The sequence below is a fragment of the Salmo salar genome, chromosome 16 (genome assembly GCF_965601325.2).
Source record: "Salmo salar chromosome 16, fSalSal1, whole genome shotgun sequence".
Classification (NCBI taxonomy): Eukaryota; Metazoa; Chordata; class Actinopteri; order Salmoniformes; family Salmonidae; genus Salmo; species Salmo salar.
In genome coordinates this window covers 57,180,001-57,206,943 of record NC_138306.1, presented here as the reverse complement: position 1 = coordinate 57,206,943, position 26,943 = coordinate 57,180,001, and the positions used below count along the sequence as shown (strand labels likewise).

General features: G+C 47.1%; 1 protein-coding gene across 2 annotated transcripts in view; it reads right to left on the bottom strand.

Moving 5' to 3' along the window:
- Positions 1–26,943, bottom strand: part of LOC106574121 (tyrosine-protein kinase RYK) — a 144,338-nt gene that overhangs the window by 52,637 nt on the left and 64,758 nt on the right. The window contains exons 6-8 of one of the 2 annotated variants that reach the window (XM_014149734.3): positions 26,642–26,780; positions 18,238–18,338; positions 7,645–7,728 (exon numbers count right to left, since the gene is read on the bottom strand). In XM_014149734.3, the coding sequence (XP_014005209.1) occupies positions 7,645–7,728; positions 18,238–18,338; positions 26,642–26,780 (324 nt within the window). The remainder of the gene's footprint in view (positions 1–7,644; positions 7,729–18,237; positions 18,339–26,641; positions 26,781–26,943) is intronic. The other variant, XM_014149735.3, reaches the window with a different exon arrangement.

Below are 26,943 nucleotides of genomic sequence, written 5' to 3'. Positions count from 1 at the left end.
GAAGGATGAAACAGTATGAATAAATTCATCAAAATAGCATTTTTAATGAAAATATGTCAATCATTTTAATATGTCGGTAACCCGTTGCATAAAAGAGATAATGCCCTCGAAGCCGGTGTTTGGAGGATATATTGCCACGGTTTGCCGGCCGAAGACGAACAACCACACCGGCTTCGAGGATATTACCACCTGCTGGTAACATGTCAGTGGAGACAGCTAACACGTTGCAGAACCTCTGACAGACAGACTGGTTAACCACGGATAAAGACTGGAACAGTGAAGACTATCCGTGGTTAACCAGTCAGTCTTCACTGTTCCAGTCTTTATCCGTGGTTAACCAGTCAAAGACTGGAACAGTGACAGACAGACTGGTTAACCACGGATAACGACTGGAACAGTGACAGACAGACTGGTTAACCACGGATAAAGACTGGAACAGTGAAGACTGACTGGTTAACCACGGATAAAGACTGGAACAGTGAAGACTGACTGGTTAACCACGGATAAAGACTGGAACAGTGACAGACAGACTGGTTAACCACGGATAAAGACTGGAACAGTGACAGACAGACTGGTTAACCACGGATAAAGACTGGAACAGTGAAGACTGACTGGTTAACCACGGATAAAGACTGGAACAGTGAAGACTGACTGGTTAACCACGGATAAAGACTGGAACAGTGACAGACAGACTGGAACAGAGAAGAGGCGAAGGGAGCCTCAAACCAAGGACCGATATTAAAACAAAAGGGGAGTGGGGTGCAGTGGTCTAAGGCACTGCATCACAGTGCTCGAGGCGTTACAACAGACCCGGGTTCGATTCCAGGCTGTGCTGCAGCCGGCCGTGACCGGGAGACCCATGAGGCGGCGCACAATTGGACCAGCGTCGTCCGGGTTACGGGAGGGTTTCGGCCGGCTGGGGTGTCCTTGTCCCGTTGCGCTCTAGCGACTCCTTGTGGCAGGCTGGGCGCATGCACGCTGACTTCAGTCGCCAACTGTACGGTATTTCCTCCGACACATTGATGCGGCCGGCTTCCAGGTTAAGCGTGCAGTGTGTCAAGAAGCAGCGCGGCTTTGCAGGGTCGTGTTAAGGAGGACGCATGGCTCTCGACCTTCGCCTCTCCCGAGTCCGTACGGGAGTCGCAGCGATGGGACAAGACTAACTACCAATTGGATACCATGAAAAAAAAAAACAGGAGGTGAGTTGAGCAATCAGACTGGCGTCCAAGTATTAAAGCGACAATCAATTTGTGTTTGAGAACAGCAGCACAAACAAATGGGAACGTAGACTATCATTCATCTAAATGACCAAAAATGCATGGAAATATCCCAGACCGCACACTTTAAGAACCACTAGCAAAAACCCCAGCTTCAGTCTAAGCAGGGACAGCTGGACTTTAATTACACCAGTCCAGGACAAGCTAAACTAAGCTAAGCCACAGGGATCCATGAGGAGGAAAATGTCCTGCATGCTAGAGAACATCCATCCTATTCAATTGTTTATATAGATAGATAGATAGATAGATAGATAGATAGATAGATAGATAGATAGATAGATAGATAGATAGATAGATAGATAGATAGATAGATAGATAGATAGATATATATACTAGATGACTGAAAGGGATCGCTGTGTTGAAGACACCGTGCCTCTATCTTGGTGCTCGCCCAACATTGTAAAACATATTTTGGAAGCTCTAGAAATGCATTTATTAACGTCTACAGCCATGTGTATTCTATTAGACACCTTCATGTGTGTCCCTGAACAAAGGGGGGAGTCAAAATCAAAAGTAACAGTCAGTATCTGGTGTGGCCACCAGTTACATTAAGTACTGCAGTACATCTCCTCCTCATGGACTGCACCAGATTTGCCAGTTCTTGCTGTGAGATGTTACCCCACTCTTCCACCAAGGCACCTGCAAGTTCCCAGACATTTCTGGGGGGAATGGCCCCAGGCCTCCCCTCCGATCCAACAGGTCCCAGACGTGCTCAATGGGATTGAGATCCGGGCCCTTCGCTGGCCATGGCAGAACATTGACATTCCAGAACGAGCAGTATGGCTGGTGGCATTGTCATGCTGGAGGGTCAGGTCAGGATGAGCCTGCAGGAAGGGTACCACATGAGGGAGGAGGATGTCTTCCCTGTAACGCACAGCGTTGAAAACCGTGACTCGTCAGTGAAGAGCACTTTTTGCCAGTCCTGTCTGGTCCAGCGATGGTTGGTTTGTGCCCATAGGCGGCATTTTTTCCTGTGATGTCTGGTGAGGACCTGCCTTACAACAGGCCTACATGCCCTCAGTCCAGCCTCTCTCAGCCTATTGCGGACAGTCTTGAGCACTGATGGAGGGATTGTGCGTTCCTGGTGTAACTCGGGCAGTTGTTGTTGCTATCCTGTACCTGTCCCGCAGGTGTGATGTGCAGGTGTGATGTGCAGATGTACCGATCCTGTGCAGGTGTTGTTACATGTGGTCTGCCTCTGTGAGGACGATCAGCTGTCCGTCCTGTCTCCCTGTAGTGCTGTCTTAGGCGTATCACAGTACGGACATTGCAATTTATTGACCTGACCACATCTGCAGTCCTCATGCATCCTTGCAGCATGCCTAAGGCACGTTCATGCAGATGAGTAGGAACCCTGGGCATCTTTCATTTGGTGTTTTTTCAGAGTCAGTAGAAAGGCCTCTTCAGTGTCCCAAGTCTTCATAACTATGACCTTAATTGCCTACCATCTGTAAACTGTTAGTGTCTTAACGACCGTTCCACAGGTGCATGCTCATTAATTGTTTATGGTTCATTGAACAAGCATGGGAAACAGTGTTTAAACCCTTTTACAATGAAGATGTCAAGTTATTTGGATTTTTACGAATTATCTTGGAAAGACAGGGTCCTGAAAAAGGGACGTTTCTTTTCTTTGCTGAGATTATATGATGTGGGTAGAAAGCTTAAATTCTTGTTAATCTAACTGCACTGTCCAATTTTAGCTTTAAGAATTATGAAACATACAGGCTTGATAATTCATAAAGTTCATGTTAATTGACTGATATTATCTTGATAATTCATAAAGTTCATATTAATTGACTGATATTATCTTGATAATTTATAAAGTTCATGTTAATTGACTGATATTATCTTGATAATTCATAATGTTCATATTAATTGACTGATATTATCTTGATAATTTATAAAGTTCATGTTAACTGACTGATATTATGTTGATAATTCATAAAGTTCATGTTAATTGACTGATATTATCTTGATAATTCATAAAGTTCATGTTAATTGACTGATATTATCATAGAACATAACATATAAGATCTTCGTCTGTGTTAACCTCAGACATTATTTTCATAACTTATTCCAAAACCCTATTCCTTTTCCCCCGTAGGGATGGCTGAACGAACCAGAGGTAACTCATTTCCTGGTTATAGGTCTACAAGTTGGCGAGCTCTATATAGGACGTTCCAACTCAACTCTGGACCTAGAAGCCAGTTCCACTACATTTTTTTTTTCATTGTTCACCTCTAATCAGGGACTGATTTAGACGTGGGTGATATTAATTATCAGGTAGAACAGGAAACCAGCAGGCTCCGGACATCGTAGGATAAGACATGAATACCCCTGATATAGGACGAGACCAAATAAAAACGAAAAATGCTTCACGAACTTCAATCACATGATGTCAGGCAACCGTGAGGTCAGGCTTGGTATGTACCTTAATTATATACAGAGGCTTCAACTAATCCAGAACAGTACCGCCAGGGTCCTGACCAGGACCAAGAAGTCAGACCACATCGAGCTGATCCTGGCCCAAATCCACTGGCTACTGGTCAACTACAGGATCGACATCAAAATCCTCATGCTTGTATTTAAAGCATTGAATGGACTTGTATTTATTATGGATTCCGGTTGCTGCCTTGGCAGCAGCTACTCTTCCTGGGGGTTTATTATGGATCCCCCATTAGTTCCTGAACAAAGCAGCAGCTACTCTTCCTGGGGTCCAGCAAAATTAAAGCAGTTATACAATTTTAAAAACATTACAATCCATTCACAGATCTCACAACACACTCAGGCCCCTACTCCACCACTACCACATATCTGAAATTCAAAATCCATGTGTACGTGTGTGTATGGTGCGTATGTTATCGTGTGTGCCTATGTACAGTACCAGTCAAAAGTTTGGACATGCCTATTTATTCAAGAGTTTTTTATTTTTACTATTTTCTACATTGTAGAATAATAATGAAGACATCAAAACTATGAAATAACACATATGGAATCATATAGTAACCAAACAAGTATTAAACAAATCAAAATATATTTTATTTGAGATTCTTCAAATTGCCACCCTTTGCCTTGATGACAGCTTTGCACACTCTTGGCATTCTCTCAACCAGCTTCATGAGGTAGTCACCTGGAATGCATTTCAATTAACAGGTGTGCCTTGTGAAAAGTACATTTCTTTCCTTCTTAATACGTTTGAGCCAATCAGTTGTGTTGTGACAAAGTAAGGGTGGTATACAGAAGATAGCCCTATTTGGTAAAATACCAAGTCCATATTATGGTAAGAACAGCTCAAATAAGCAAAGAGAAATGACAGTCCATCATTACTGTAAGACATGAAGGTCAGTCAATACGGAAAATGTCAAATAGTTTTTAAGTTTCTTCAAGATCAGTCAAAAACCATCAAGCGCTACGATGAAACTGGCTCTCATGAAGACCACCACAGGAAAGGAAGACCCAGAGTTACCTCTGCTGCAGAGGTTCAGAGTTACCAGCCTCAGAAATTGCAGCCCAAATAAATGCTTCACAGAGTACATCTCAACATCAACTGTTCAGAAGAGACTGTGATTCAGGCCTTCATGGTCGAATTGCTACAAAGAAACCACTACTAAAGGACACCAATAATAAGAAGAGAGTTGTTTGGACCAAGAAACATGAGCAATGGACATTAAAACAGTGGAAATCTGTCCTTTGGTCTGATGAGTCCAAATTTTAGATTTTTGATTCCAACCGCCGTGTCTTTGTGAGATGCAGAGTAGGTGAACGGATGATCTCCGCATGTGTGGTTCCCACCGTGAAGCATGGAGGAGGAGGTGTGATGGTGTGGGGATGCTTTGCTGTTGACACTGTCAGTGATTTATTTAGAATTCAAGGCACACTCAACCAGCATGGCTACCACAGCATTCTGCAGCGATATGCCATACCATCTGGTTTGTGCTTAGTGGGTGTATCATTTGTTTTTCAACATGACAATGACACAACACACCTCCAGGCTATGTAAGGGCTATTTGACCAAAAAGGAGAATGATGGAGTGCTGCATCAGATGACCTGGCCTCCACAATCACCTGACATCAACCCAATTGAGATGGTTCGAGATGAGTTGGACCGTAGAGTGAAGGAAAAGCAGCCAACAAGTGCTCAGCATATGTGGGAACTCCTTCAAGGTTGGAAAAGCATTCCAGGTGAAGATGGTTGAGAGAATGCCAAGGCAAAGGGTGGCTACTTTGAAGAATCTAAAATATATTACGATTTGTTTAACACTTTTTTGGTTACTACATGATTCCATATGTGTTATTTCATAGTTGCGATGTCTTCACTATTATTCTACAATGTAGAAAAAGTAAAAATAAAGAAAAAGGTGTCTAAACTTTTGACTGGTACTATAAAATTTGTAGTAGTAGTGATATACAACATTTCATTATTCACTTAAAAAAATAAAAATAAAATCTAACATTTTATATATATATTTTTTTTCATCAGTAGATTGTTGAGATAACTAATGAAAAGCGCTATACAAATTAAATGTATTATTATAACGTAAATATAGAATAGAGAAAACCATAAGTAGCATATTTTCTGTCATGTATTCTGAGATATAAGTGTTGGTATGAAGCAGATAGTCTGATATTTCTTCAGGTCAGACAGTAGGCCTATAGTATTATAAAGACTGTTGCTGCCACCTAGTGGGAAAACGGAGAACACTAAACTGCACTAAACCTTGAACACCTGTCGGTCTGTGAGGGATCTGCACCGCAAGAATGTTTTAATCAAACACACGTACCAAAAGGTAGCAAAGCTACCAATAACAGCAACGGTCATGTGGATGGACTAGCTACCCAGTTCATTTAGTCATATGGATGGACTAGCTACCCAGTTCACTTAGTCATATGGATGGACTAGCTACCCAGTTCATTTAGTCATGTGGATGGACTAGCTACCTAGTTCATTTAGTCATGTGGATGGACTAGCTACCCAGTTCATTTAGTCATATGGATGGACTAGCTACCCAGTTCATTTAGTCATGTGGATGGACTAGCTACCCAGTTCATTTAGTCATGTGGATGGACTAGCTACCCAGTTCATTTAGTCATATGGCTGGACTAGCTACCCAGTTCATTTAGTCATATGGCTGGACTAGCTACCCAGTTCATTTAGTCATATGGATGGACTAGCTACCCAGTTCACTTAGTCATATGGATGGACTAGCTACCCAGTTCATTTAGTCATGTGGATGGACTAGCTACCCAGTTCATTTAGTCATATGGCTGGACTAGCTACCCAGTTCATTTAGTCATATGGCTGGACTAGCTACCCAGTTCATTTAGTCATATGGCTGGACTAGCTACCCAGTTCATTTAGTCATATGGCTGGACTAGCTAACCAGTTCACTAAGTCATATGGCTGGACTAGCTAACCAGTTCACTAAGTCATATGGCTGGACTAGCTACCCAGTTCATTTAGTCATATGGCTGGACTAGCTACCCAGTTCATTTAGTCATATGGCTGGACTAGCTACCCAGTTCATTTAGTCATATGGCTGGACTAGCTACCCAGTTCATTTAGTCATATGGCTGGACTAGCTACCCAGTTCATTTAGTCATATGGCTGGACTAGCTACCCAGTTCATTTAGTCATGTGGATGGACTAGCTACCCAGTTCATTTAGTCATGTGGATGGACTAGCTACCCAGTTCATTTAGTCATGTGGATGGACTAGCTACCCAGTTCATTTAGTCATATGGCTGGACTAGCTACCCAGTTCATTTAGTCATATGGCTGGACTAGCTACCCAGTTCATTTAGTCATATGGCTGGACTAGCTACCCAGTTCATTTAGTCATGTGGATGGACTAGCTACCCAGTTCATTTAGTCATGTGGATGGACTAGCTACCCAGTTCACTAAGTCATGTGGATGGACTAGCTACCCAGTTCATTTAGTCATGTGGATGGACTAGCTACCCAGTTCATTTAGTCATATGGATGGACTAGCTACCCAGTTCATTTAGTCATATAGCTGGACTAGCTACCCAGTTCATTTAGTCATGTGGATGGACTAGCTACCCAGTTCATTTAGTCATATGGCTGGACTAGCTACCCAGTTCACTAAGTCATATGGATGGACTAGCTACCCAGTTCATTTAGTCATATGGCTGGACTAGCTACCCAGTTCACTAAGTCATGTGGATGGACTAGCTACCCAGTTCACTAAGTCATGTGGATGGACTAGCTACCCAGTTCACTAAGTCATGTGGAAGTAGGTCTACAGCGTGACTAGATGACATTTCAACATGGGGCTGGATGAATGAGTGAGATGGTTAGTAGCAGGTGGACTCATGGTAAGACTGGAATGGACCACGTGTGGACTTACTTTTGGTTTCATGGACGGGGGCACCAGGGTTTGGGAAGGTGGCGGCAGCAAGCTGGAGAATGGGTGCAGTGCCAGGGTGATGGTCTGATGGTGAGAGGACAGGGGGATGGAGGGACGGACGGACGGACAGAGGATGAGAGAGAGAGAGAGAGAGAGGGAGGGAGGGAGGGTCGGTGATAGTGAGAGGAACGGACGGGGGTGAGAGTGAGAGAGGGAGGGAGGAAAGGTTGGAGAGAGAGAGGGAGAGACGGACAGAGGGGGGGGTGAGAAAGGGAGGGAGAGAGAGGAGGGTTGGAGAGAGAGAGAGAGGGAGAGATTGAGGTGAATAAGGGTTGGGTAAATGGCTGGTGGTGAATGGTATCATTGAAGCTGCAACGTAAAGACAGTAGAGTGATGAGCAGCCACAACACAATGATGTGCAGTGTGACAACACAGCCACTAGATGGCCACAGTGTACACACCTAACAGACATGGAAACACCACTGTGGAAGACAGTCTAATACACCTGTTAAACTCATTCCATGGAGGGTGGAGTATGTGCATGTTTTCACTTTCGCTTGACTGATTAATTAAGGTCACTAATTATTAAATAACTCCCCTCACCTGGTTGTCTAGGTCTCCCCTCACCTGGTTGTCTAGGTCTCCCCTCACCTGGTTGTCTAGGTCTCAGTAAGGAACTCTCCTCACCTGGTTGTCTAGGTCTTAGTAAGGAACTCTCCTCACCTGGTTGTCTAGGTCTCCCCTCACCTGGTTGTCTAGGTCTCAGTGAGGAACTCTCCTCACCTGGTTGTCTAGGTCTCCCCTCACCTGGTTGTCTAGGTCTCAGTAAGGAACTCTCCTCACCTGGTTGTCTAGGTGTCAGTAAGGAACTCTCCTCACCTGGTTGTCTAGGTCTCAGTAAGGAACTCTCCTCACCTGGTTGTCTAGGTCTCAGTAAGGAACTCTCCTCACCTGGTTGTCTAGGTCTCAGTAAGGAACTCTCCTCACCTGGTTGTCTAGGTGTCAGTAAGGAACTCTCCTCACCTGGTTGTCTAGGTGTCAGTAAGGAACTCTCCTCACCTGGTTGTCTAGGTGTCAGTAAGGAACTCTCCTCACCTGGTTGTCTAGGTCTCAGTAAGGAACTCTCCTCACCTGGTTGTCTAGGTCTCAGTAAGGAACTCTCCTCACCTGGTTGTCTAGGTGTCAGTAAGGAACTCTCCTCACCTGGTTGTCTAGGTCTCAGTAAGGAACTCTCCTCACCTGGTTGTCTAGGTCTCAGTAAGGAACTCTCCTCACCTGGTTGTCTAGGTCTTAGTAAGGAACTCTCCTCACCTGGTTGTCTAGGTCTCCCCTCACCTGGTTGTCTAGGTCTCAGTGAGGAACTCTCCTCACCTGGTTGTCTAGGTCTCCCCTCACCTGGTTGTCTAGGTCTCAGTAAGGAACTCTCCTCACCTGGTTGTCTAGGTCTCAGTAAGGAACTCCCCTCACCTGGTCGTCTAGGTCTCAGTAAGGAACTCTCCTCACCTGGTTGTCTAGGTCTCAGTAAGGAACTCCCCTCACCTGGTTGTCTAGGTCTCAGTAAGGAACTCTCCTCACCTGGTTGTCTAGGTCTCAGTAAGGAACTCTCCTCACCTGGTTGTCTAGGTCTCAGTAAGGAACTCCCCTCACCTGGTTGTCTAGGTCTCAGTAAGGAACTCTCCTCACCTGGTTGTCTAGGTGTCAGTGAGGAACTCTCCTCGCCTGCTTGTCTAGGTCTCCGTAAGGAACTCTCCTCACCTGGTTGTCTAGGTGTCAGTAAGGAACTCCCCTCACCTGGTTGTCTAGGTGTCAGTAAGGAACTCTCCTCACCTGGTTGTCTAGGTCTCAGTAAGGAACTCTCCTCACCTGGTTGTCTAGGTCTCAGTAAGGAACTCTCCTCACCTGGTTGTCCAGGTCTCAGTGAGGAACTCTCCTCACCTGGTTGTCTAGGTGTCAGTGAGGAACTCTCCTCACCTGGTTGTCTAGGTGTCAGTAAGGAACTCTCCTCACCTGGTTGTCTAGGTCTCAGTAAGGAACTCTCCTCACCTGGTTGTCTAGGTCTCAGTAAGGAACTCTCCTCACCTGGTTGTCTAGGTCTCAGTAAGGAACTCTCCTCACCTGGTTGTCCAGGTCTCAGTAAGGAACTCCCCTCACCTGGTTGTCTAGGTCTCAGTAAGGACCTCCCGTCACCTGGTTGTCCAGGTGTCAGTAAGGAACTCTCCTCACCTGGTTGTCTAGGTCTCTCCTCACCTGGTTGTCCAGGTCTCAGTAAGGAACTCTCCTCACCTGGTTGTCTAGGTGTCAGTAAGGAACTCTCCTCACCTGGTTGTCTAGGTCTCAGTAAGGAACTCCCCTCACCTGGTTGTCTAGGTCCTAATTGAGAGGAGAAATCAGACACTGCAGTCACTAGAACCTCCATAGAATGAGTTTGACACCTCTGGTCTAATAGAATGAAAGGAAATGGTGGTATGGATAGACATGAATGGAATAAAGTGGAAAATAATGGCGATAGAATACTCAACCCAAACAAAAAAAGTGTATAAACTTTTGAATTAGTTAGGCTTTTCATTCATCCCCAATTTATAATGAAAAGCTCTCCTATTGGACAATACATTTACCCACCAGTACCCTGGGTCAGCTCTCCTATTGGACAATACATTTACCCACCAGTACCCTGGATCAGCTCTCCTATTGGACAATACATTTACCCATCAGTACCCTGGATCAGCTCTCCTATTGGACAATACATTTACCCATCAGTACCCCTGGATCAGCTCTCCTATTGGACAATACATTTACCCACCAGTACCCTGGATCAGCTCTCCTATTGGACAATACATTTACCCATCAGTACCCCTGGATCAGCTCTCCTATTGGACAATATATTTACCCACCAGTACCCCTGGATCAGCTCTCCTATTGGACAATACATTTACCCACCAGTACCCTGGATCAGCTCTCCTATTGGACAATACATTTACCCACCAGTACCCTGGATCAGCTCTCCTATTGGACAATACATTTACCCACCAGTACCCTGGATCAGCTCTCCTATTGGACAATACATTTACCCATCAGTACCCCTGGATCAGCTCTCCTATTGGACAATATATTTACCCACCAGTACCCTGGATCAGCTCTCCTATTGGACAATACATTTACCCACCAGTACCCCTGGATCAGCTCTCCTATTGGACAATACATTTACCCACCAGTACCCTGGATCAGCTCTCCTATTGGACAATACATTTACCCATCAGTACCCTGGATCAGCTCTCCTATTGGACAATACATTTACCCATCAGTACCCTGGATCAGCTCTCCTATTGGACAATATATTTACCCACCAGTACCCCTGGATCAGCTCTCCTATTGGACAATACATTTACCCACCAGTACCCTGGATCAGCTCTCCTATTGGACAATACATTTACCCACCAGTACCCTGGATCAGCTCTCCTATTGGACAATACATTTACCCATCAGTACCCTGGATCAGCTCTCCTATTGGACAATACATTTACCCACCAGTACCCCTGGATCAGCTCTCCTATTGGACAATACATTTACCCACCAGTACCCTGGATCAGCTCTCCTATTGAACAATACATTTACCCACCAGTACCCCTGGATCAGCTCTCCTATTGGACAATACATTTACCCACCAGTACCCTGGATCAGCTCTCCTATTGGACAATACATTTACCCACCAGTACCCTGGATCAGCCTCTCTCTCTACCACCAGTACCCTGGATCAGCCCCCTCTCTCTACCACCAGTACCCTGGATCAGCCCCCTCTCTCTACCACCAGTACCCTGGATCAGCCTCCTCTCTACCACCAGTACCCTGGATCAGCCCCCTCTCTCTACCACCAGTACCCTGGATCAGCCCCCTCTCTCTACCACCAGTACCCTGGATCAGCCCCCTCTCTCTACCACCAGTACCCTGGATCAGCCCCCTCTCTACCACCAGTACCCTGGATCAGCCCCCTCTCTCTACCACCAGTACCCTGGATCAGCCTCCTCTCTACCACCAGTACCCTGGATCAGCCCCCTCTCTCTACCACCAATACCCTGGATCAGCCCCCCCTCTCTACCACCAGTACCCTGGATCAGCCCCCCCTCTCTACCACCAGTACCCTGGATCAGCCCCCCCTCTCTACCACCAGTACCCTGGATCAGCCCCCCCTCTCTACCACCAGTACCCTGGATCAGCCCCCTCTCTCTACCACCAGTACCCTGGATCAGCCCCCTCTCTACCACCAGTACCCTGGATGAGCCCCCTCTCTCTACCACCAGTACACTGGATCAGCCCCCTCTCTCTACCACCAGTACCCTGGATCAGCCCCCTCTCTCTACCACCAGTACACTGGATGAGCCCCCTCTCTCTACCACCAGTACCCTGGATCAGCCTCATCTCTCTACCACCAGTACCCTGGATCAGCCCCCTCTCTCTACCACCAGTACCCTGGATCAGCCCCCTCTCTCTACCACCAGTACCCTGGATCAGCCCCCTCTCTCTACCACCAGTACCCTGGATCAGCCCCCTCTCTCTACCACCAGTATCCTGGATCAGCCCCCTCTCTCTACCACCAGTACCCTGGATCAGCCCCCTCTCTCTACCACCAGTACCCTGGATCAGCCCCCTCTCTCTACCACCAGTACCCTGGATCAGCCCCCTCTCTCTACCACCAGTACCCTGGATCAGCCCCCTCTCTCTACCACCAGTACCATGGATCAGCTCCCTCTCTACCACCAGTACCCTGGATCAGCCCCCTCTCTCTACCACCAGTACCCTGGATCAGCCTCCTCTCTCTACCACCAGTACCCTGGATCAGCCCCCTCTCTACCACCAGTACCCTGGATCAGCCTCCTCTCTCTACCACCAGTACCCTGGATCAGCCTCCTCTCTACCACCAGTACCCTGGATCAGCCTCCTCTCTCTACCACCAGTACCCTGGATCAGCCCCCTCTCTCTACCACCAGTACCCTGGATCAGCCCCCTCTCTCTACCACCAGTACCCTGGATCAGCCCCCTCTCTCTACCACCAGTACCCTGGATCAGCCCCCTCTCTCTACCACCAGTACCCTGGATCAGCCCCCTCTCTCTACCACCAGTACCCTGGATCAGCCCCCTCTCTCTACCACCAGTACCCTGGATCAGCCCCCTCTCTCTACCACCAGTACCCTGGATCAGCCCCCTCTCTACCACCAGTACCCTGGATCAGCCCCCTCTCTACCACCAGTACCCTGGATCAGCCCCCTCTCTCTACCACCAGTACCCTGGATCAGCCCCCTCTCTACCACCAGTACCCTGGATCAGCCCCCTCTCTACCACCAGTACCCTGGATCAGCCCCCCCTCTCTACCACCATTATACTGTCTGACTAAAATCACTACACTGGCCCCTGCTGGAGTCTAAATTGTAAAATAACTAATGGATTCCTAGCGTCGGCTCTCAAATCAAATCATATTTATCACATGCACCAAAGAAAAATATAAATGTAACATGCAACAATTTCAAAGATTTTACTGAGTTACAGTTCATATAAGAAAATCAGTCAATTGAAATAAATTCATTAGGCCCTAATCTATGGAGTTCACATGACTGGGAATACAGATATGGATCTGTTGGTCACAGATACCTTAATTAAAAAGGTAGGGGTGTGGATCAGAAGCAGTCAGTATCTGGTGTGACCACCATTTGCCTCATGCAGCGCGACACACCAAATCAAATCTATTTATATAGCCCTTCTTACATCAGCTGATGTCTCAAAGTGCTGTACAGAAACCCAGCCTAAAACCCCCAAACAGCAAGTAATGCAGGTGTAGAAGCACGGTGGCTAGGAAAAACTCCCTAGAAAGGCCAGAACCTAGGAAGAAACCTAGAGAGGAACCAGGCTATGAGGGGTGGCTAGGAAAAACTCCCTAGAAAGGCCAGAACCTAGGAAGAAACCTAGAGAGGAACCAGGCTCTGAGGGGTGGCCAGTCCTCTTCTGGCTGTGCCGGGTGGAGATTATAACAGAACATGGCCAAGATGTTCAAATCATCTCCTTCACATAGCAGTGATCAGGCTGTTGATTGTGGCCTGTGGAATGTTCCACTCTTCAATGGCTGTGTGAAGTTGCTGGAACCCGCGGCCCCTCTGTTCTGACCTCATCCAAGGAGTAGAATGTGAGGAGAGAGGAATCAAGGAGTAGAATGTGAGGAGAGAGGACGCAAGGAATCAAGGAGTAGAATGTGAGGAGAGAGGACGCAAGGAATCAAGGAGTAGAATGTGAGGAGAGAGGACACAAGGATTCAAGGAGTAGAATGTGAGGAGAGAGGACGCAAGGAATCAAGGAGTAGAATGTGAGGAGAGAGGAATCAAGGAATCAAGGAGTAGAATGTGAGGAGAGAGGAATCAAGGAATCAAGGAGTAGAATGTGAGGAGAGAGGAATCAAGGAATCAAGGAGTAGAATGTGAGGAGAGAGGAATCAAGGAATCAAGGAGTAGAATGTGAGGAGAGAGGAATCAAGGAGTAGAATGTGAGGAGAGAGGACGCAAGGAATCAAGGAGTAGAATGTGAGGAGAGAGGACGCAAGGAATCAAGGAGTAGAATGTGAGGAGAGAGGAATCAAGGAGTAGAATGTGAGGAGAGAGGACGCAAGGAATCAAGGAGTAGAATGTGAGGAGAGAGGACGCAAGGAATCAAGGAGTAGAATGTGAGGAGAGAGGAATCAAGGAATCAAGGAGTAGAATGTGAGGAGAGAGGAATCAAGGACGCAAGGAGTAGAATGTGAGGAGAGAGGAATCAAGGAGTAGAATGTGAGGAGAGAGGAATCAAGGAGTAGAATGTGAGGAGAGAGGATTCAAGGAGTAGAATGTGAGGAGAGAGGAACAAGGAGTAGAATGTGAGGAGAGAGGAATCAAGGAGTAGAATGTGAGGAGAGAGGAATCAAGGAGTAGAATGTGAGGAGAGAGGAATCAAGGAGTAGAATGTGAGGAGAGAGGACGCAAGGAATCAAGGAGTAGAATGTGAGGAGAGAGGAATCAAGGACGCAAGGAGTAGAATGTGTGGAGAGAGGAATCAAGGACGCAAGGAGTAGAATGTGAGGAGAGAGGAATCAAGGAATAGAATGTGAGGAGAGAGGAATCAAGGAATAGAATGTGAGGAGAGAGGATGCAAGGAATCAAGGAGTAGAATGTGAGGAGAGAGGAATCAAGGAGTAGAATGTGAGGAGAGAGGAATCAAGGAATATCTGCTGAACCTAATGGTTCATAACTACACTGGTACTACTAACACAAATCAGAATATCGGATTCGCTGAGGAAAAGCCCAAGTCTTCAGAGAGCACCGTGGCTCGTCCCTCCTAGCAGTAGATATTACTACAATAGAGAATTGTACTACTACCCCAAATCCACCTTCTCATCTCAGACATGTTTAGAGGACAAGAATGACGGACCGTAAACCCGCCGGGCCAGACGGACCGTAAACCCGCCGGGCCAGACGGACCGTAAACCCGCCCGGCCCAGACGGACCATAAACCCGCCGGCCCAGACGGACCGTAAAACCCAAAAACCCATCGGCCCAGACGGACCGTAAAACCCATCGGCCCAGACGGACCGTAAACCCGCCGGCCCAGACGGACCGTAAAACCCGCCGGGCCCAGACGGACCGTAAAAACCCGCCGGCCGCGGACCGACCGCCGGCCCAGCGCCATAAACCCGCCCGGCCCAGACGGACCGTAAAAACCCGCCGGCCCCAGACGGACTGTAAAAACCCGCCGGCCCAGACGGACCGTAAAAACCCGCCGGCCCAGACGGACCGTAAAACCCATCGGCACAGAGGCTGCGTTCAAAATGGCACCTGATTCGCTATAGTGCACTACTGCTGATCAGGGCCCATAGGACTGGTAAAAAGTAGTGCCCTACATAGGGAATAGATTGCATCCAGGTCCTTAAATGGCAACAGGAACCATGTCTTGTTTATCCCAACCGTCAGACACCAGTTTAACTAATTAGATGGTTCCCCATCACACACATTATCTTGTTTGGTGGAGGAATGCAGCTCTGGTGGCAGAGTAGATCAGGCTGTAGGGAGGAGGAAGAGGAGGAAGAAGAGACAGACATTATCTTGTTTGGTGGAGGAATGCAGCTCTGGTGGCAGAGTAGATCAGGCTGTAGGGAGGAGGAAGAGGAGGAAGAAGAGACAGACATTATCTTGTTTGGTGGAGGAATGCAGCTCTGGTGGCAGAGTAGATCAGGCTGTAGGGAGGAGGAAGAGGAGGAAGAGGAGGAAGAAGAGGAAGAGAGACACAGACATTATCTTGTTTGGTGGAGGAATGCAGCTCTGGTGGCAGAGTAGATCAGGCTGTAGGGAGGAGGAAGAGGAGGAAGAAGAGGAAGAAGAGGAAGAGAGACACAGACATTATCTTGTTTGGTGGAGGAATGCAGCTCTGGTGGCAGAGTAGATCAGGATGTAGGGAGGAGGAAGAGGAGGAAGAAGGGGAAGAGACACAGACATATGACCATGTCCCATTATACCAGAACCCTCCCTGAAGCTATAAACACAGAACCAAGCTGGACTTGGCACCCCCACCTACTACACCCCGACCTACTACACCCCACCCACTTAACCCCCACCTACTATACCCCCACCCACTATACCCCCACCTAACTACTATCACCCCATACCCACTATAACCCCCCACCTACTACACCCCCACCTACTACACCCACCACCCACTATAACCCCCACCCTAACTATACCCCTACCCACCTACAACACCCCCACCCAATCCAACAAAACTACTACACCCCACCTACTATACCCCCCACCCACTATACCCCCCACCTACAACACCCCCACCCACTATAACCCCCACCCACTACACCCCCACCCACTATAACCCCACCTACTATACCCCCACCTACTACACCCCCACCCAACACACCCCCACCCACTACACCCCACCTACTATACCCCCCACCCAATACACCCCCACCCACTACACCCCCACCCAATACACCCCCACCTACTATACCCCCCACCCACTATAACCCCACCTACTATACCCCCACCTACTATACCCCCACCCAATAAAACCCCCACCTAATACACCCCCCCACTACAACCCCCACCCACCTAATACACCCCCACCACCTAATACACCCCCACCCACTCTAACCACCACCTAGTACACCCCCACCCACCTAATACACCCCCACCCACCCAATACACCCCCACCTACTACACCCCCACCTACTACACCCCCACCTACTACACCCCCACCTACTACACCCCCACCTAATACACCCCCACCTACTATACCCCCACCCAATACACCCCCACCTAATACACCCCCACCTACTATAACCCCACCCAATACACCCCCACCCACCTAGTACACCCCCACCCACCCAATACACCCCCACCACCCAATACACCCCCACCTAGTACACCCCCACCCACCTACTACACCCCCACCTACTACACCCCCACCTACTACACCCCCAACACAAAGACAGTTTTAATCTCACCTGTACCAACATTGTGATCCTATCACTAATTTGATGATTGTTAACTTGTACGTGACCAGCTTGGATACCGCGAGACGTTACCGGATACCACAAGACGTTACCGGATACATTAAGACGTTACCGGATACATTAAGACGTTACCGGATACCACAAGACGTTACCGGATACCACAAGACGTTACCGGATACCACAAGACGTTACCGGATACATTAAGACGTTACCGGATACATTAAGACGTTACCGGATACCACAAGACGTTACCGGATACCACAAGACGTTACCGGATACCACAAGACGTTACCGGATACATTAAGACGTTACCGGAGACGTTACCGGATACATTAAGACGTTACCGGATACCACAAGACGTTACCGGATACCACAAGACGTTACCGGATACCACAAGACGTTACCGGATACCACAAGACGTTACCGGATACCACGAGACGTTACCGGATACATTAAGACGTTACCGGATACATTAAGACGTTACCGGACACCGCGAGACGTTACCGGACACTACAAGACGTTACCGGATACATTAAGACGTTACCGGATACCACAAGACGTTACCGGATACCACAAGACGTTACCGGATACCACAAGACGTTACCGGATACCACAAGACGTTACCGGATACTACAAGACGTTACCGGATACTACGCGACGTTACCGGATACTACGAGACGTTACCGGATACTACGAGACGTTACCGGATACTACGAGACGTTACCGGATACATTAAGACGTTACCGGATACATTAAGACGTTACTGGATACATTAAGACGTTACCGGATACATTAAGACGTTACCGGATACCGCCCGGATACCGCGAGACGTTACCGGATACCGCCCGGATACCGCGAGACGTTACCGGACACTACGAGACGTTACCGGACACTACGAGACGTTACCGGATACTACAAGACGTTACCGGATACTACGAGACGTTACCGGATACTACAAGACGTTACCGGATACTACAAGACGTTACCGGATAGCTTGCTGTTATTTTCTGTGTGTAAATGGGAAGGACCTTACTGTTTCTTTCTCTCTGTGTGTGTGTGTGTCTTACTGGTGACAGCACTGGCGTTGTTGGGTGTGTCAGCTCTCAGGTACTGGGTGGTCTGGGTGGACGGCTGGGACAGGCCCTGGGAACTGCCACTGTCTGAAACACTGGGAGAGAGGAAGGGAGAGAGACATGAGAACAGAAAGCAAGGAAGGAGGGGATAGAGGGAGGAAGACAGCAACACTTGCCACTTCACAAACATCATTATAAAAAGGTAACACCCGCTCTGCTCCTATTGGCCACCTAAACACCCGCTCTGCTCCTATTGGCCACCCGAACACCCGCTCTGCTCCTATTGGCCACCTGAACACCCGCTCTGCTCCTATTGGCCACCTAAACACCCGCTCTGCTCCTATTGGCCACCTAAACACCCGCTCTGCTCCTATTGGCCACCTAAACACCCGCTCTGCTCCTATTGGCCACCTAAACACCCGCTCTGCTCCTATTGGCCACCTAAACACCCGCTCTGCTCCTATTGGCCACCTAAACACCCGCTCTGCTCCTATTGGCCACCTAAACACCCGCTCTGCTCCTATTGGCCACCTAAACACCCGCTCTGCTCCTATTGGCCACCTAAACACCCGCTCTGCTCCTATTGGCCACCTAAACACCCGCTCTGCTCCCATTGGCCACTATTGGCCACCTACACACCTGCTCTGCTCCTATTGGCCACCTAAACACTGTCTCTGCTCCTATTGGCCACCTAAACACCTGCTCTGCTCCTATTGAACACCGTCTCTGCTCCGATTGACATCGCCCTGGAGTAACCCTGTTCTGTCTAGACCATAGACTTAGTCAGACAACACATTGTTGTATTACAACATCAAATCCCAGGCAAGGCCATTGAGGCCATCTCCAGTTTGAATTAAGTTCATTTTCTTCTTCTTTAATGTGTTTGAGAAAGAAAAAAAAGTGTAAAAGCTAATATTGTTGATTTAGCGACACCTGCAGTCCTGAACCAAACCTTGGTGTCATTCATTGTGTCCACTAGATGAAAATAATAGCTTAAAAGACATTTTATAAACCAGAGCAACCAATTAGAAGAAGACGATGCTCTGATCGGTCTCTGTTCGCTCCCTACCCAACTGAGTCATTTAACATGGTGGAGGTCCTCTATGGTCATACGGAAACAGGCCCCATCCTGAGATAAGTCCTCGAACTCAAGAGGTTGACAAACTTTTCCACTCAGGCCTCCCGTCCGCGAAAGCGCTCCTTAACCCAAGTCTAATACATAAACTTACTGAGATGGGAAATGGACAAGATAGTTGACAGCTTTTTAATATATTTTGAAGCTATACTTATGTTCCTGTTATAAACAGTCATTCAGCCTTACCATAATTTCCGGACTATTGAGCGCACCTCAATAAGCCGCACCCACTGATTTTTTTTTAGTTTTATATTTTGAACATAAATAAGCCGCACATGTCTATAAGCCGCAGGTGCCTACCGGTACATTGAAACAAATGAACTTTACACAGGCTTTAATGAAACACGGCTTGTAACAAAAATAAATAGGCTTTAACGAAACACGGCTTGTAACAAAAATAAAAAAATAGCAGTAAGCTTTAGTTGTCTTTTTGCACCGAGTCAATTCCTCACGCTGCTGTTTCCAACGTCTTATCATCACCTCATTAAGACCAAGCTCCCGTGCAGCAGCTCTATTTCCTTTTCCAACAGCCAGATCAATCGCCTTCAACTTGAAAGCTGCATCATATGCATTTCTCCGTGTCTTTGCCATGATGAGGGTGACAAAACAAACAAAAAAGTTGTTTGACCTTAAACCGTTCGGCAATTTCATTGGTCTAATGAAAGCTTCATGCCGGCAAAAAACTGAGCACGTCACAGAATGTGTTTTTTTTTAGAAAAAAAATTTGAAAGCGGGAAAAATCCATATATTAGCCGCGTCATTGTTTAAGCCGAGACGTTCAAATCCTGGGAAAAAAGTTGCGGCTTATAGTCCGGAATTTACGGTATATGTTGGGTTCTGACAGGGTCAAACAGCTGTGCCGTGCTGCTGAGACATTTAGAAGTTCTACTATTTAAAGGCTCAATCTGTAATTGCTTCATATATATTTTTTTACTTTTCAATGATTTAAACACACCACCTATTCTTGAAGAATATAATACATGCCTCATGAGTTTAGTCCATTTGTCATACCCCATCAGAACCCCATTAAATACCCCATCAGAACCCATTAAATACCCCATCAGAAACCCATTAAATACCCCATCAGAACCCCATTAAATACCCCATCAGAACCTCATCAATACCCCGTCAGAACCCCATCAGAACCCCACATATAAGCATGTTTAACTCAATTGTTTGTAAACAGTGTAGTGTTAAACAAACACTGTTTAATCTCTGAAAACGGTTAACATTTTCATTTTGTATCCAGAGATCTAATCGCTGAATTTGATAGTGGTTACATTACTCGACCCCCAATTCACCAGCTTTTTACCAAAACAGTGGAGGGGTGTTGGCTTTGTTGTTGTTTGAACTGCAGACTGTCCCTTTAAGAATCAATGGGAAACATTAGGAACATTGAACAGATTCCCAGATGGCAGATTGCATGTGTGTCTTTACATGAAAAAACATGTTTACATTACCAAGTACATTAACGGGGTAAACCTACTCTACAAGTATGTATTAGGCTGTTGAATCCTAAAATCAACCCATCTGATGTGAGTACATCTGTTGTTGAAGTACAGCAGATCAGTAAAGGTACAGTACTGTAGCAGTAGTGAAGCTCCTGATGTTGACATCCCTTATTAGTGAAGAGGACAAATTAGATTTAGATTTTTCAGTATTTTCCCGGCTTCATAAAAAAACAATAAACGTAATATTTCACTTTAAACATAGTTGTTTGTACTGATTTCCAGGGTTTCCCCCAGATGGTCTGATAACAGCACAAGTCCTTCGGACAAACATTATTACTGTTCATTATTACCTCAGAGAAATGACGGAGAGCACTGTGTTAAAACAACATGGACGTTAACGGCAGAATAAAGCGGTTGGTTTTCAAAACGTTACAGCTCTTTAGTAGTTTAAGTTGCAGACACTGGACCAACCAGAGATGAACTGCTCCTGTCGTCTTCCAGTCAACAACGCTCATGAAACTACCTATAAAAACTTCATTCATACTGGATGCAGACACATACAAAAATGGTATCCACGACGGTATTCCGTTACAGCGAGTGATTTTCATAAAAAGCTTAATTTTTCATAGAAAAAAAAAAAATGTAACAGCTGTATTGTAATAGGTACCTCTAGGAAGTCACAGCCCCCAGTTTGAGAACCTCCTGATCTAATTCTCTCTATGGTCGGGACCTACTGTCCTTCATACAGACAGAGAAGCTGCTGTTCAAGACACTGTTTCACTAGTAAATCCTGTTCAGCATCGTCCTACTTAGAACAACACAAGAGTTTGTCTGTTCACTGCAAACATCTCACCCACGAGTCTGATCAAATCTAACCAACTCTAATAAAACAGCATTGAAACAACTCGATTTATCTCAAATATTACATTAGATAGATTCCTGGCTGGCTGTGTGAGCATGTGAGACACTTAGTTCTGCTGTGTGAGAGAGAGCGGAGAGAGAGAGAGAGAGAGAGAGAGGAGGTAGAGAGAGAGAGAGGAGGTAGAGAGAGAGAGAGGAAGAGAGAGAGGTAGAGAGAGAGAGGTAGAGAGAGAGAGGTAGAGAGAGAGAGGTAGAGAGAGAGAGCGAGAGAGAGAGCGAGAGAGAGGAGGTAGAGAGAGAGAGGAGGTAGAGAGAGAGAGGAGGTAGAGAGAGAGAGAGGAGGTAGAGAGAGAGAGAGGAGGTAGAGAGAGAGAGAGGAGGTAGAGAGAGAGAGAGAGAGAGAGAGGAGGTAGAGAGAGAGAGAGAGAGAGAGAGGAGGTAGAGAGAGAGAGAGGAGGTAGAGAGAGGAGGTAGAGAGAGAGAGGAGGTAGAGAGAGAGAGGGAGAGAGGAGGTAGAGAGAGAGAGAGAGAGAGGAGGTAGAGAGAGAGAGAGAGAGAGAGAGAGGAGGTAGAGAGAGAGAGAGAGAGGAGGTAGAGAGAGAGAGAGAGAGGAGGTAGAGAGAGAGAGGAGGTAGAGAGAGAGAGGAGGTAGAGAGAGAGAGAGGAGAGAGAGAGAGTGGAGAGAGAGAGAGAGAGTGGAGAGAGAGAGAGAGTGGAGAGAGAGAGAGAGAGAGTGGAGAGAGAGAGAGAGTGGAGAGAGAGAGAGAGAGTGGAGAGAGAGAGAGTGGAGAGAGAGAGAGAGTGGAGAGAGAGAGAGTGGAGAGAGAGAGAGAGTGGAGAGAGAGAGAGAGAGTGGAGAGAGAGAGTGGAGAGAGAGAGAGAGAGAGAGAGAGAGAGAGTGAGAGGAGAGAGAGAGAGAGAGTGGAGAGAGAGAGAGAGAGTGGAGAGAGAGAGAGAGAGTGGAGAGAGAGTGGAGAGAGAGAGAGTGGAGAGAGAGAGAGTGGAGGAGAGAGGAGAGAGCGAGAGAGAGAGAGCGAGAGAGAGAGAGAGCGAGAGAGAGAGAGAGCGAGAGTGGAGAGAGAGAGAGAGTGGAGAGAGAGAGAGAGTGGAGAGAGAGAGAGTGGAGAGAGAGAGAGAGTGGAGAGAGAGAGAGAGAGAGTGGAGAGAGAGAGAGAGAGAGTGGAGAGAGAGAGTGGAGAGAGAAGAGAGAGTGGAGAGAGAAAGAGAGAGTGGAGAGAGAGAGAGTGGAGAGAGAGAGTGGAGAGAGGAGAGAGAGCGAGTGGAGAGAGAGAGAGAGTGGAGAGAGAGAGAGTGGAGAGAGAGAGGAGAGAGAGAGAGAGAGAGAGGAGAGAGAGAGAGTGTAGAGAGAGATGGAGAGAGTGGAGAGAGAGAGAGAGAGTGGAGAGAGAGAGAGTGGAGAGAGGAGAGAGAGCGAGTGGAGAGAGGAGAGAGAGCGAGTGGAGAGAGGAGAGAGAGCGAGTGGAGAGAGGAGAGAGAGCGAGTGGAGAGAGAGAGAGAGTAGAGAGAGAGAGTAGAGAGAGAGTAGAGAGAGAGTGGAGAGAGAGAGAGAGAGTGGAGAGAGAGAGAGAGGAGAGAGAGAGAGAGAGTGGAGAGAGAGAGTGGAGAGAGAGGAGAGAGAGAGAGAGAGAGTGGAGAGAGAGAGAGAGGAGAGAGAGAGAGAGAGAGAGAGAGGAGAGAGAGAGAGAGAGAGAGAGAGAGAGGAGAGAGTGGAGAGAGAGTGGAGAGAGAGAGAGAGAGAGAGAGAGTGGAGAGAGAGATAGTGGAGAGAGAGATAGTGGAGAGAGTGAGAGAGAGAGTGGAGAGAGAGAGAGAGAGAGAGTGGAGATAGAGAGAGAGAGTGGAGACAGAGATTATTTTCAACAACGACCTGAGACTGACTGACAAGGGGCTGATATGAATCTACCAAGATGAAATCGGTGGCAGAAAATATGAAGTAGAACCTGAAAGAAAATACAGTGTAGTATTAACCCAATAATCTAAAGTCCTAACACCATCCCTACGGTGTTGGGATGTTTCTCTCAAGAGTACTAGGACAACTGGTCTAGGATCAAGTCCCCGTTCTGATCCAAAAGATCAAACTAATCCTACATCAGCACTCCTGTTCTGATAACCAAACTAACACAGCGGTCTAGTCTACAGATGCCTGGAGGGGACAGTTTATTTATTAGCTTCATAAACATTGAGCAGGTTTTAACTCGCTCTCTTTGGAAAATATTAAAAGCCGAGCTGTTCTGGCTCACGAGGTACTGGGTATGAACAACACTAGGGCTGGCATAATTAGAGTATAACGATGGTTATGGATGAAGACGGTCATGAAAATAAGTCATAAACGTAAAACAAATTGAAATAAATGAATATAAGTGTGTATGAATAGGAACAGCTGACTGAATACGGGCCTGCAGGGCGTATCATGTGGTTCAGTCGGTGTCTGCTGGAACATGGACTCTACAGTAACACAAACCTTTGCTGCTCCTTACTGAAACAAGACCTCCCTGCAGCAGCAGCACATTCAGGAAGGAATTTGTACTTTAAAAAAAAATGTTCTACTTTCCTCGTTCCTTATGTGCTGCTGCACACTTCTGTGAAATCAAACTGTCCACTTAGGAAGCAACACTGATTGACAATAAATTTCACATGCTGTTGTGCAAATGGAATAGACAACAGGTGGAAATTATAGGCAATAAGCAAGACACCCCCAATAAAGGAGTGGTTCTGCAGGTGGTGACCACAGACCACTTCTCAGTTCCTATGCTTCCTGGCTGATGTTTTGGTCACTTTTGAATGCTGGCGGTGCTTTCACTCTAGTGGTAGCATGAGACGGAGTCTACAACCCACACAAGTGGCTCAGGTAGTGCAGCTCATCCAGGATGGCACATCAATGCGTGCTGTGGCAAGAAGGTTTGCTGTGTCTGTCAGCGTAGTGTCCAGAGCATGGAGGCGCTACCAGGAGACAGGTCAGTACATCAGGAGACGTGGAGGAGGCCGTAGGAGGGCAACAACCCAGCAGCAGGACCGCTACCTCCGCCTTTGTGCAAGGAGGAACAGGAGGAGCACTGCCAGAGCCCTGCAAAATTACCTCCAGCAGGCCACAAATGTGCATGTGTCTGCTCAAACGGTCAGAAACAGACTCCATGAGGGTGGTATGAGGGCCCGACGTCCACAGGAGGGGGTTGTGCTTACAGCCCAACACCGTGCAGGACGTTTGGCATTTGCCAGAGAACACCAAGATTGGCAAATTCGCCACTGGCGCCCTGTGCTCTTCACAGATGAAAGCAGGTTCACACTGAGCACGTGACAGAGTCTGGAGATGCCGTGGAGAACGTTCTGCTGCCTGCAACATCCTCCAGCATGACCGGTTTGGCGGTGGGTCAGTCATGGTGTGGGGTGGCATTTCTTTGGGGGGCCGCACAGCCCTCCATGTGCTCGCCAGAGGTAGCCTGACTGCCATTAGGTACCGAGATGAGATCCTCAGACCCCTTGTGAGACCATATGCTGGTGCGGTTGGCCCTGGGTTCCTCCTAATGCAAGACAATGCTAGACCTCATGTGGCTGGAGTGTGTCAGCAGTTCCTGCAAGAGGAAGGCATTGATGCTATGGACTGGCCCGCCCGTTCCCCAGACCTGAATCCAATTGAGCACATCTGGGACATCATGTCTCGCTCCATCCACCAACGCCACGTTGCACCACAGACTGTCCAGGAGTTGGCGGATGCTTTAGTCCAGGTCTGGGAGGAGATCCCTCAGGAGACCATCCGCCACCTCATCAGGAGCATGCCCAGGTGTTGTAGGGAGGTCATACAGGCACGTGGAGGCCACACACACTACTGAGCCTCATTTTGACTTGTTTTAAGGACATTACATCAAAGTTGGATCAGCCTGTAGTGTTGTTTTCCACTTTAATTTTGAGTGTGACTCCAAATCCAGACCTCCATGGGTTGATAAATTGGATTTCCATTGATAATTTTTGTGTGATTTTGTTGTCAGCACATTCAACTATGTAAAGAAAAAAGTATTTAATAAGATTATTTCTTTCATTCAGATCTAGGATGTGTTGTTTAAGTGTTCCCTTTATTTTTTTGAGCAGTATATATATATATATTGACAGAACATGCAACTTCCTGTAATGAAGCAGCCCAATAAAACAGCATTTTTAAACATTTGCTAAAAGGCGGGAAAACACCATTCTAAACAGCTCTCCTGTTGCGATCGGTATCGTGTGACAGATCTCCGTTACTTAGGGGGATTCTAACGATATAACTACTGTGTGTGTGTGTGTGTGTGTGTGTGTGTGTGTGTGTGTGTGTGTGTGTGTGTGTGTGTACTTTCGTAACAAAATGTGAGATGCTTTACTGTACTGTTGACAGGGCATGACACTCTTGTTGACATGCTGATTGAAGACCCTAATGTCTTTTTATTACTTCTAACCTGTTTGTATTTGCACGCACAGAAAAGAGAATTAAACATAGTTTCTGTGTACACACACAGTGCATTCGGAAAGTATTCAGACCACTTGACTTTTTCCACATTTTGTTACGTTACAGTCTTATTCTAAAACGGATTAAATAATTTTTTCCCCCCTCATCAGTCTACACACAACACCCCATAATGACAAAGCAAAAACAGGTTTCTAGACATTTTTACTAATTTATAAAAAATGAAAAGGTGAAATTACATTTACATAAGTATTCAGACCCTTTAATCAGTACTTTGTTGAAGCACCGTTGGCAGTGATTACAGCCTTGAGTCTTCTTGGGTATGACGCTACAAGCTTGACCCAAAAGTCAAGGGGTCTGAATACTTTCCGAATACCCCATTTATTTATTTATAAAGGTTTTTCCTCATTGAGATAACATCTCTTTTCCAAGAGAGACCTGTTAAATGTGTGATGTATGTGTGTGTGATATATATATATTCATTCAGAACCCCAGTACCTGTCGTCCAGCTCTACTCTCTTCATGCTGTGTAGATGCATAACAGCCAGAACAATGGCTACCAGGAAGATGACAGCGCAGCACACCCCGACACTGATATAGAACACCCTGGTGGACGTGGTGGGGATGGATACTCCATCTGGATGAGGGGACACGTCACAGACCAAATCACTTATTGAAAATATAGTAGAGAGGGAGAGCAGAGAGGGAGAGCGGAGAGGGAGAGCAGAGGGGGAGAGCAGGGAGGGAGAGCGGAGAGGGAGAGCGGAGAGGGAGAGCGGAGGGGGAGAGCGGAGAGGGAG